Consider the following 12,579-nt stretch of genomic DNA (forward strand, 5'->3'; position numbering starts at 1 on the left):
CTTCTTCTTCTTCTTCTTCTTCTTCTTCTTCTTCTTCTTCTTCTTCTTCTTCTTCTTCTTCTTCTTCTTCTCCTCTTCCTCCTCCTCCTCCTCCTCCTCCTCCTCCTCCTTCTTCTTCTTCTCATCATTATCATCATAATCATCATTATTATTATCATCATTATCATCATCATCACTATTATTATTATTATTATTAAAGGCTTGAGAGTGAATGGGGGGAAACCAAATTCCCTTAAAAACTGTGTTACTCATTTAACAACTGCAGTGATTCAGTTAGCAAATGCGTGAAGGGAAGTGGTAAAAATGGGGCAAAACCCCACAAATTTCTCACTTAGCAACACATACATTTGGGCCTCTATTGTGGCGGTAAGTTGAGGGCTTACCAGCAAGATTAGCAAAAATGTTTAAAAATAATGAATATAATAGAATACGTCAGATAGATGTTGGAAATGTAAACATAATTCAGGCACGCATTATCACGTTTGGTGGACATGTGACAAAGCAAAGAACTATTGGAAAAAGATACAGACTTGGTTGGAAAAGATGTTGGGAGAACCTGTAGACTTTAAACCTGACCTTTTCCTACTAGGTGTAATGCCAGAAAAGATTAACAAACAAAGCCTCCATTTGGGGTTGGACTAGATGACCTCCAAGGTCCCTTCCAACATTATTATTATTATTATTATTATTATTATTATTATTATTATTATTATTATTATTATTATTATTATTATTATTATACCCTACACGTCACAACAGCTGCAAGAATAATGTTTGTGTGATATTGGAAAGAGGAAGGAACACCACCACAGGAAGAAATAATTAAAAAAAAAATATTGGAATGCGCAGAGATGGACAGATTGATTATGAGATTGAAAGAAAAAGAAGAAACAGTATATTACCAAACTTGGGACTTATTCTATTAATGGCTTGAAGAAACAAATGAAGGATTAGGAATGAAATATGTATTAGTGCTTTCAAACTCAGACAGCACGTTGGTTGAAAAAATTATATGTATGTAAGAAAAAAAATCAATAAAATCTTACCCCCCCCAAAAAAAAAAAGTTGAGGACTACCTGTGTGTTCATTTTAACAGCTGCAGTGGAGCTTAGCCAGATGTTAGGCATGAACCGCCACAGCCACACATAGGAAGACTTCAGTTACCTATTTTATTACTCCTAATATTTGCAAGCAACCTTCCCAGGTGGTTTATCTATATTATATAGATAAAGTGCAGCAGCATTCAAGACTTTGCCCTCTTGTGCCTACATAAGAATTCCAGGCTAATTCCCTGTTTGACCCCTGCCCTTCTCTCGGCTGTTAATTCCCCCCCCCCCCAAATTTCAAAATCTTTTAAAAATTGTTCTCCATAATTTGATATGCAGCTGATCCCTGGACTTAACAACTATTCGTCTAGTGACGGTTCGAAGTTACAACTGCACAGAAAAATGTGACTTACGGCCAGTTTCCGCAGACAGTCTTTGCAGCATTATATGATGTAAGATCTTGGGATGAATTGCGATAAAGGAAATTGGGGTTATTTAAAACTTGGAAACTATGCATACTAAACGTTCCATTTAAATATTAATCGGAAACCAAAAATGGGGAAAAAATTACCAGGACTTTGATTGTCTAAAAAGATTGAATGTTAAAACGACTAAGATATGTATAAACTAAAAATTATTGAGAAATGTAAGAAAGTTATTTGTATTAAATTGATATAATAAGAATTGTACTCATTTGATTGTGAGGCAGTAAATACCAAGGGGAAAAGAGAGGAAATATTTAATGTAATAGTTTGTGATCTGCACTAAAGAAATTTGTATGTTATTGAATTATGAACTAACCCAGCCGCCACCTTGCTTTTCAAATATTTAAATGTGAAACTAGAAAATCAATAAAAAAAAATTAAAAAAAAAATAATTTGGAGGCTCGGCAACCGGCTCGTGTTTATGATGGTCGCCGTATCCTGGGGTCATGTGATACCCTTTTGCGATCTTCCCACACATTCATTTAATAACCATCTTTCCTAACAAAACAATTGTAATAATTCACTTACCAACTGTGGCAAGATCGTAAAATGGGGCAAAACTCACCTAACAAACGTCTCACTTAGCAACGGACGTTTTGGGCTCCGTTGTGGTCGTACGTCGGAGGACTACCGGTAATTATTTTGAAATTGTTTTGTCTGTGCCCGTCGAATACTGTATGGGAAGTCCTCGGACTTACGACGACAATGGAGCCCCAAATTTCCGTGGCTAAGGGAGACGTTTGTCAAGTGAGTTTTGTTCCATTTTACCGACTTCCCTTACCACCGTCGTTCAGTGAATCATTGAAGTCGTTCAGTTAGCAGCACCGTCGTTAAGTGGATCCGGCTTCCCCTGTGGACTCGGCTTGTCGTAAGTTTGCAAAAGGGGATCACGTGACTGTGGGACGCTGCGACCGTCGTAAATGTGAGTCAGTTGTCAAGCACCCAAATTTTGATGGTCCTGAACCCTGGGGATGCTACAACGATCGTAAATGTGGAAAACGATCACCGGTCTCTTTTCAGCACTGTCGTAACTTTGAATGGTCACTAAATGAATCGTTATAAGTCGAGAACAACCTGTATAAAACCCCAAATATTTCCTTAGGGCCAGAGACAGCCTGGCTCTTTTTTTGCACAAAGCTTTGTTGTTGTTGTTGTTTTTGTCCTGATGGGGGTCTCATTATTATCTTAGTTTTCCTGGTAGATTTGATGAACCAATTCCGAGATGTTGCCAAACGCAACACTTGTCGGACCACAATCTTTCCCTTTTTATCTCTTTGGACCACTGAACCTATCATCCACCCCAATCTGTATTTCCCCCCCCCCCCTTCTCCCAGTTCCTTCCTGCCAGCCAGAGGGCAGGGATGATGGTCTGATGGTTATTGATTTCTGGATGCTTCTCTAGAGGCAACAAACAAACAAATGTATGTTATGTATGTCATGATGGGAAGCTGGCTAGACCAGGGGTAGGCCACCATGGCTCTTTTATGACTCGTGGACTTCAACTCCCAGAATTCCTGAGCCAGCCATGCTGAGGGGAAAGGGAGAGGTTTCCAAGTTGAGCCATGCTGGCTCAGGAATTCTGGGAGTTGAAGTCCACGAGTCCTAAAGGGGGGCCATGGTTCCCCCATGCTCTCAGGAATTCTGGGAGTTGAAGTCTACCAGTCATGAAGGGGCCATAGTTCCCCCACGCTGGCTCAGGAATTCTGGGAGTTGAAGTACACGAGTCATGAGGGGGCCATAGTTCCCCCACGCTGGCTCAGGAATTCTGGGAGTTGAAGTCCACAAGTCATAAAAGGGCCAAGTTGGAAGACCCTTGCCCTAACCCAGGGTTAGGCAACCTTGGCTCTTTTATGACTGGTGGACTTCAACTCCCAGAATTCCTGAGCCAGCATGGGGGAACTATGGCCCCTTCATGACTGGTGGACTTCAACTCCCAGAATTCCTGAGCCAGCCATGCTCAGGGGAAAGGGAGAGTTTCCAAGCTGAGCCATGCTGGCTCAGGAATTCTGGGAGTTGAAGTCCACGAGTCATGAAGGGGCCAAAGTTTCCCCCATGCTGGCTCAGGAATTCTGGGAGTTGAAGTCCACCAGTCTAGCCCAAGGTTGCCTACCCCTGGCTAGACTGGGCCACAAAGGGCCCAAAATGCAGCCAATCTGGGTGGGTTTTTTTTTTTTTTTTTTGCAACACCAGAACTTCAGAATTGGGTTATAAGTAGCTTTTTTTGGGGGGGGGTCTGTTGACGCTACGTGACAGGTTGTAAGTCAAGGAGTAAGTGTAGAACAACCTGTCTCGTATCATACTACCTACTGCCAGACAACCATCCATCCAGTTTCCTCCCTCTTCCCATCTCCTTCCTCCCCCTCCCTACCTAAATGCTCCAACACTGGAAGTTTTTAAGAAGAGATTGGACAGCCATTTGTCCGAAATGGTGTAGGGTTTCCTGCCTGAGCAGGGGGTTGGACTAGATGACCTCCAAGGTCCCTTCCAACTTTACTACTATTACTATTACCTCCTCCTTCCCATCCTTCCCTTCCTCCCTCCCTTCTTCCTATACACCCTTCTTCCCTCCCTCCTTCCTTCTTCCCTTCCTCCCTCCCTGTCCCTCCCTCCCTGTCCCTCCCTCCCTTTCCATACTTCCTTTCCTTCCTCCCTCCTTTCCATCCCCCTCTCTCCCTCCCTCCCATTTCCCTCCCCTTCCCTCCCTTTCTCCCTCCGTTTTCCCATCTCTTTCTTCCCCTACCTCCTTCCTTCCTTCCTTCCTCTCTCTTTCCCTTCCTCCCTTCCCCTTCTTTCCTCCTCGCTCCTCCTTCCCTCCCTCCCTCCCTCCCATCTTCTTCCTTCCCCCTCCCTCCTTCCCATCCTCCTTTTTCCCTCCTTCCTTCTTTCCTCTCTCTCTCCCTTCCTCCCTTCCCCTTCTTTTCCCCTCCCTCCTCCTTCCCTCCCTCCCTCCCATCTTCTTCCTTCCCCCTCCCTCCTTCCCATCCTCCTTTTTCCCTCCTTCCTTCCTCTCTCTCTCCCTTCCTCCCTTCCCCTTCTTTTCCCCTCCCTCCTCCTTCCCTCCCTCCCTCCCATCTTCTTCCTTCCCCCTCCCTCCTTCCCATCCTCCTTTTTCCCTCCTTCCTTCCTTCCTCTCTCTCTCCCTTCCTCCCTTCCCCTTCTTTTCCCCTCCCTCTTCCTTCCCTCCCTCCCTCCCATCTTCTTCCTTCCCCCTCCCTCCTTCCAATCCTCCTTTTCCCTCTCCTTCCTTCTTCTCTCTTCCTTCCCCCCTCCCCTTCTTTTCCCCTCCCTCCTTTCATCCCTCCCTCCCATCTTCTTCCCTTCCCCCTCCCTCCTTCCAATCCTCCTTTTTCCCTCCTTCCTTCCTTCCTCTCTCTCTCCCTTCCTCCCTTCCCCTTCTTTTCCCCTCCCTCCTCCTTCCCTCCCTCCCTCCCTCCCTCCCATCTTCTTCCTTCCCCCTCCCTCCTTCCCATCCTCCTTTTCCCCTCCCTCTCTTCCTCCCTCCCTTCTGCCCTTCCCTCCCTCTATCCCTCAAGACAGAGGTGGATGCCTTAGGAACCCTTAACGTACTTACCTGGGTGTTCTTCTTTGTTGCATCCATGGCAGGCAGGCTGGCTGGATGAGGAGTTTGGCGTCCCTCACTGAGAGCATCCGTCTTCTTTGAGCCTGGGCCTCTCCCAGACCTCTTTCCCACCATGTTCCACTTAATCAAGAAAGACCGAGACGGGTCCAGGAGGGAGAAGAAGGAGAAGAAGGAGAAGAAGGAACGCATGTCGGCCGCCGAGCTGAAGAGCCTGGAGGAGATAAGCCTGCGACGCGGCTTCTTCAACCTCAACCGGGCTTCCAAGCGGGACGCCAAGAACCGCCTGGAGATCTCCAACCCCATCCCCATCAAGGTGGCCAGCGGCTCGGACCTCCATCTCACCGACATCGACTCCGACAGCAACCGGGGCAGCGTGATCTTGGACTCCGGCCACCTCAGCACGGCCAGCTCCAGCGATGACCTCAAAGTGGACGACGGCAACTTCAAGGGCTCGGTTCTCCAGCGGGCCGCCAAGTTCGGCTCGTTGGCCAAACAGAACTCGCAGATGATCGTCAAGAGGTTCTCCTTCTCCCAGAGGAGCCGGGACGAGAGCGCCTCGGAGACCTCCACGCCCTCCGAGCATTCGGCAGCCCCTTCCCCGCAGGTGGAGACGCGAACCCTGGAGACGCAGCTGACGAAGCACGGCGGTGGGACTCTCCCCTGCGTCCCACTGGCATCCTCCGCCTCGCGCACCCGGCTGCCCGAATTGGTGAGCAAGCGTTTCCCCGCAGAGTTGAAGCTCCCTGCGGTGGTGCCTCCACAACCCCCCGTGCCCCGCCAGCTGGAGCTGCAACGCCGCAACACGGGCGACTTCGGCTTCTCGTTGCGTCGTACCACCATGCTGGACAGGGCGGCCGACGGGCAGGTCTACCGGCGAGTGGTGCATTTTGCCGAGCCGGGCGCCGGCACCAAAGATCTGGCCTTGGGCTTGGTGCCGGGCGACCGACTGGTGGAGATCAACGGGCACAACGTGGAAAATAAATCCCGGGACGAGATTGTGGAGATGATCCGGCAGTCGGGCGAGACGGTACGCCTGAAGGTGCAGCCGATTTTGGAACTGAGCGAGCTGAGTCGCTGTTGGTTGAGGCACGGCGAGCGGCTCCAAGGAGCAGCCTTGGAGGTGAGTTGCCGGCTTGCGCGGGGCAGGGTGAGGGGGTTGACGGGGGTCTCCTCCATCCTTGTGGATTTTTGGCCGAGTCTGATTCCTTTGCTGCCTTGGTGGGACTTCCAAATGCCCATTCTCCGGTGTTGTGTGGGCATCGCGATCAGCTCTCCCGTCTGTTGTTGGGTTATGAGAAATTTGCAACCGAGAACCGTTTCCTTCTTATTTTGCAAATGATGCGGGACGCTTAAAAGGTCTGGTGGTTCTCCAAATGTTTGCAAGAAAGCTCCGGAAATTCTGCATTGCGGCGCTTTTCGTGATGCCGTTTTTTGGGGTGATGAGTTTTCAAAGATCGGGAATTCTGAGGGGTGCAGAGCCGAGGTGGCGCAGCAGTTAGGGTGCAGTACTGCAGGCCACTTTAGCTGACTGTGTTCAGCGGGTCAGCGGTTCAAATCTCACCGGCTCAAGGTTGACTCAGCCTTCCATCCTTGCGGGGTAGGTAAAATGAGGACCCAGATTGTTGGGGACAATGTAAATATATATATATATACATTGCTTACTGGTGTACACCGCTTAGAGAGTGCTTGCACTTAAAGCGGTATATAAGTCTCATAAATAAGTAAATAAATAAAATAAATTTCCCCAAAATATTTCTCTGTATCAGGGGTGGGGAACCTTGGCTCTTTTATGACTTGTGGACTAACTCCCATGCTGGCTCAGGAATTCTGGGAGTTGAAGTCCACGAGTCATAAAAGAGCCAAGGTTGCCCACCCCTACTCTATATAAAGCAGGGATATCTAACTTTGGCAATTTTAAAACTTGTAGGCTTCAGCTATGCTGGCTGGGGAATTCTGGGAATTGAAGTCCTGAAGTCTTAAAGTTGAATTCTGGGAATTGAAGTCCAGAAGTCTCAAAGTTGAATTCTGGGAATTGAAGTCCAGAATTCTTAAAGTTGTATGGCTGATGTGGAAGCTTAGATGCAACCTATTTCCATATTTGGTGGACTTGTAGAGATATAAAAGCTTTTTGGATTAAGATTTGGTGGAATATTCAAAAGACTTTTAAGAGAAAGATAAAGTTTACGCCGCAATTATTTTTGTTGGGTGTTATTGTAGATTTTGATGTTAAAGGAATTAATTTGATGTTGAATCTTATAACAGCTGCAAGATTACTGGTGGGGCAATATTGGAAGAAATTTTTTTTGTCTACTATGGAAGAATGGATACTTAAGGTGTCTAATTTAGCAGAAATGGCAAAAATTTCTGCTTATTTGAAGGACCATTCACAAGAAAGATATATTTCGGTTTGGAGAAGATGGATTGATTATATTCAAAAGAAATATCAGACTGAAGTATTATCTTGCTTATAAGTAATTTCTAGATTATTATTAATAGTTTAATATGGTTGAATTTATATTATTTTTAGTATTATGGTTTAATTATATTATTATTTTTGTTTTTAATTTGTTAATATTTATTTTGAAGAGGAGTTAAAGTATATTATGGATTTGATTGATAGTATAGTTGGGTAATGTTATTTAGATTATGTTTGTTTATTTGTAACCCTGTAATCAGCTCTGGGAAGTGGGGGGGGAGGGGGGGAGGGATTGGGGATATATATTGTGTGAAATTTTTTAAACTTTTAATTAAAAAAAAAAGTTGCATGGCTGCTGGGGAAAATTCTGGGAATTGAAGTCCACAGGTCTTAAAAAGTAACCAAGGTTGGACACCCCTGGTAGAGACCAAGAGTGGCTGAGAATTAAAAGAATGCTAGCGAATATTTCTAGTTAATGGTGAGCTCTGTAGGGCTAACAAATAAGGAATATTTCTTTCTGCTCTGTGCTTGGATGAGAATTTAGATTTGATAGGTCAGTCCTTCTGAGATCAACCACAAGTTTCCAAATGCACCCAGTTTAATAATAATAACAACAACAACAACAACAATAATAATAATAATAGTAGTAGTAGTAATAGTAAAGTTGGAAGGGACGTTGGAGGTCATCTAGTCCAACCCCCTGCTCAGGCAGGAAACCCTACACCATTTCGGACAAATGGCTGTCCAGTCTCTTCTTAAAAACTTCCAGTGTTGGAGCATTCACTGCTTCTGGAGGCAGGTTGTTCCACTGGTTAACTGTTCTACCTGTCAGGAAGTTTCTCCTTAATTCCAGGTTGCTTCTCTCCTTGATTAGTTTCCACCCGTTGCTTTTTGTCCTGCCTTCAGGTTTTTTGCAGCTCACCTGGAAGCTGTGAAAATATTGTTTCTGGCTACACTCTCTTCATTCACTGTAACAGGGACGGTCAGTATAAACCAGTGGTTCTCAACCTGTGGGTCGGGACCCCATTTGGGGTCGAACGACCATTTCACGGGGGTCGCCAAACAACGCAGTCCGCCATTTTTCCCCCCTTTTCCTTAGCTGGGCTACTCCCTTTTATTCTATTGGCTTTTGAAAGACTCTCTTGAATAGACTCTCTTGAATAGAGTCTAATTCTATTGGCTTTCAAAAGCCAATAGGAATCGTCCAGGCTGTCTCTGCCCTGCTGAGCCCGCCAAAAGTCCCATTCTGCAAACGGTGCTGCACCAGTTGAGTAGTCCTCGACTTACGACCGGTTGAGTAGTCCTCGACTTACGACCGGTTGGGGGGGGTCGCGGCATTAAAAAGGTTGAGAACCACTGGTATAAACAGCATGGGCATTGCGTGGTCAAAATGTCCACCTCCCTCATAATCCTTTGCATCCTATTTCTCACAAGCAAGCTAGTTCAGACCACTAGTGACCCCGTGGCTGCTGAATCTTAAATTGGATTTAGGAGTCTGTGTGTTGCTTGTGTGCATTACACATGCATATTTTTAGAAAGGCTGATGATTCAAAATATAATATTTTTTTCCTCTTTCCCGAAAAGCTATTTTGAGGAAACACTACCCAAGTCCCTCAGGCGAAATTCCGTTCGAAATAAGGATTTGTCAGGGCTGACATTCTGAGATTTAAGTGCGATACTAATTGCGGCTGAATAGGATGGAATGTGATTATAAGTATATTTTTTTTTCCCCTACAGCCTGTACATACAAGTAGTCCTCAAAGTTGTTCAGTGACTTTTGCCTCTTGGAAGTGCCTGGCTAAAATTCCAGCTTACTTCTGTTGCAAAGGATTTTACAAGCTGGTGAAGGTCAGCTGGTGACAATTCCTTGACTTATGACTGTAACTGTGCCCGAAATTTCTGTCGCTAAGCGAGGCCGTTGCTGTGTGCTTGGACGAGAATTTCTCCTGTCACTTTTTTTCTGCCGAAGGAAAAAAAAAGATGGAAATAATAATAATAATAATGACAAAGATGATAATAATAATAATACTGATAATACTGATGATACTGATGATAATAATGATAGTAGTAGTAGTAGTAGTAGTGGTAGTAGTAGTAGTAGTAATAGATTTGGAAGGGACCTTAGAGGTCATCTAGTCCAACCCCCTGCTCAGGCAGGAAACCCTATACCATTTCAGACAAATGGCTGTCCAGTCTCTTCTTAAAAACTTCCAGTGTTGGAGCTTTCACAGCTTCCGGAGGCAAGGAGTTCCACTGGTTAATTGTTCTCACTGTTAGGAAGTTTCTCCTTAATTCTAGGTTGATTCCTTGATTAGATGCCATCCATTTTCCTTCCTTCCTTTTCCTTCCTTCCTTCCTTCCTTCCTTCCTTCCTTCCTTCCTTCCTTCCTTCCTTCCTTCCTTCCTTCCAGGTTGAGTTTGATGAGTTTGTATCCATTGTCCTTCCTTCCTTCCTTCCTTCCTCCCTCCCTCCCTCCCTCCCTCCCTCCCTCCCTCCCTCCCTCCCTCCCTCCCTCCCTCCCTCCCTCCCTCCCTCCCTCCCTCCTTCCTTCCTTCCTTCCTTCCTTCCTTCCTTCCTTCCTTCATGAGTTTCCATCCCTTATCTCCTTTAAGAGTGAACCTTTGGGGCTTTGTTTGTTGGAGGCTTCTGCTTAAGAGTCCTCTTTTTATTTATTTTTGTCATATTTATGTAGTGCGTATAGGAGAGGGTGACCCTTTGAGAGCTGAAGGCAACGAAATGTCATTTTCACATGTGCCGATCAGCGTACATTCCAAGTGACCATAAAGTTATTCTGTTTATTCTATTCTTGAGCTTAGGACTTGGTGGCTGTTGTTTGCATTCTGATAATCACCTGGCTTTGGGGGGGGGGGGTTGCACTGCTCGGTACACCTGAGCGTCCTTCAAGACCATTTGGAAACTCCAACAGGTATCAAACAATTGGTAGAAGTCCTGACTCAGATTACCTGGGGATTTGCGCCATCTGCCCGTTCGGACACCTTTGAAAAACCCAGTTCTCCCATGGCATCTGTGATCTGGGCTGTTTCCTTGCAGAGATTTCAAGACCCAACTCGGGAAAATAATAATAATAACAACAACAACAACAACAATAATTGTCGATAAGAAAGACAAAAAAGTCTGGATAGTGGACGTGGCAGTGCCTGGAGACGGCAGAATAGACGAGAAAGAACTGGAGAAGATCACAAAACACAAAGATCTACAAATAGAAATAGAAAGACTGTGGCAAAAGCAAGCAAGGGTAGTACCAATAGTCATAGGCTCCTTGGGTGCAATCCCAAAACAACTGGAGCACCATTTGAACACCATTGGCATTGACAAATTCGCTATTAGTCAATTGCAAAAGGCGGCCTTATTAGGAACTGCTTCCATCCTGCGACGATATCTGTAATACCATCAAACATCCACATCTGCCTATCCCAGGTCCTGGGTAAGGACTCGATAGGTAGACAAAATGCCAAATCCAGTCTGAACATCTGGCTGACTGTGCAATGATCCATAATAATAATAATATAATAATATAATAATAATAATAATAATAATAATAATAGATCTGCAAAAAGTATCATTTGCCTGTAAGCAAAAACTGGTGGGATCATAAAATAGAGAAAGTCATAGAAAATGATAAAATTAAACTGCTCTGGGACTTCAGAATTCAAACAGACAAGCACCTGCAACATAACACCCCAGACTTAACAATTGTCGATAAGAAAGACAAAAAAGTCTGGATAGTGGACGTGGCAGTGCCTGGAGATAGCAGAATATAAGAGAAAGAACTGGAGAAGATAACAAAATACAAAGACCTACAAATAGAAATAGAAAGACTGTGGCAAAAGCAAGCAAGGGTAGTACCAATAGTCATAGGCTCCTTGGGTGCAATCCCAAAACAACTGGAGCACCACTTGAACACTATTGGCATTGACAATTTCACCATCAGTCAATTGCAAATGGCAGCCTTATTAGGAACTGCTTCCATCCTGCGACGATACCTGTAATACCATCAAACATCCACATCTGCCTATCCCAGGTCCTGGGTAAGGACTCGATAGGTAGACAAAATGCCAAATCCAGTCTGAACATCTGGCTGACTGTGCGATGATCGATATAATAATAATAATAATAGATTGTCAGAATAGAGGTGGAAGGGACCTTGGAGGTCATCTAGTCCAACCCCCTGCTCAGGCAGGAAACCCTATACCATTTCAGACAAATTGCTGTCCGGTCTCTTCTTAAAAAGAATTTACTTGTCAACTAAGCCCCCAAAACTTCTGCAGGCAAGGAGTTCCACTGGTTAATTGTTCTAACTGTCAGGAATAGAATAGAATAAAATAGAATAGAATAGACTGGGACCTTGGAGGTCATCTAGTCCAACCCCCTGCTTAGGCAGGAAACCCTACACCATTTCGGACAAATGGCTGTCTGGTCTCTTCTTAAAAACTTCCAGTGTTGGAGCATTCACCGCGTCACCCCGGCCTCTGTTTTTCTTCCTTGTTCCGCATTATTTTTAATTTAATTTAATTTTATTGCATTTCATTATCTTTACTTTATTTCCTGGTCCCAGCCGTTTGCCGCCCACAGCCACGTATTTAAGATTGGGTGCGGCATGTATTTTGCAAGTAAACAAATCAATATTTACTTAATGATTCTTTTTTAAAAAAAAATAGTTTATAATATAAAATATAAACAAAAAATAGACAAAAACAAATAGGGGAGAGAAAAGGGAAGGGAAAAGGGCAGAAAAGAAGGGGAAAATGAAGAAAAGGCGTCAAACCTCAACTTTTTTACTTTTTCATAATAATCTAAACAAATCTATCTAATCGGTAAAACCCAAAGTCAAAGGAATTCTGGGAGTTGAAGTCCTGTGGAGATCTGAAAGGCCACCCTTAAAGCTTGACGTGGGTTTCCTGTGGCCCCAAAACCTCAGAGGATGGAGCTCTTCGCGCAGCGCGATGGGCAGTTTACTGAACAAACCAGGTTAGAACAAACTATCGCTAGTCTTGCTTATCTTAAGGCAGGGGTGGGGAACCATGGGCCTT

At 44.9% G+C, this 12,579-nt stretch overlaps 1 protein-coding gene across 5 annotated transcripts in view; it reads left to right on the plus strand.

Moving 5' to 3' along the window:
• MYO18A (myosin XVIIIA) overlaps positions 1-12,579 on the plus strand; it is a 199,789-nt gene that overhangs the window by 12,190 nt on the left and 175,020 nt on the right. For all 5 annotated transcript variants that reach the window (XM_039319030.1, XM_039319032.1, XM_039319033.1 and 2 more), the window contains exon 2: positions 5,135-6,231. In XM_039319030.1, the coding sequence (XP_039174964.1) occupies positions 5,224-6,231 (1,008 nt within the window). In that variant the 5' untranslated portion in view covers positions 5,135-5,223. The remainder of the gene's footprint in view (positions 1-5,134; positions 6,232-12,579) is intronic.

Source organism: Crotalus tigris, unplaced genomic scaffold (assembly GCF_016545835.1).
Source record: "Crotalus tigris isolate CLP2741 ecotype Arizona unplaced genomic scaffold, ASM1654583v1 scf7180000021948.665609621:419813, whole genome shotgun sequence".
Classification (NCBI taxonomy): Eukaryota; Metazoa; Chordata; class Lepidosauria; order Squamata; family Viperidae; genus Crotalus; species Crotalus tigris.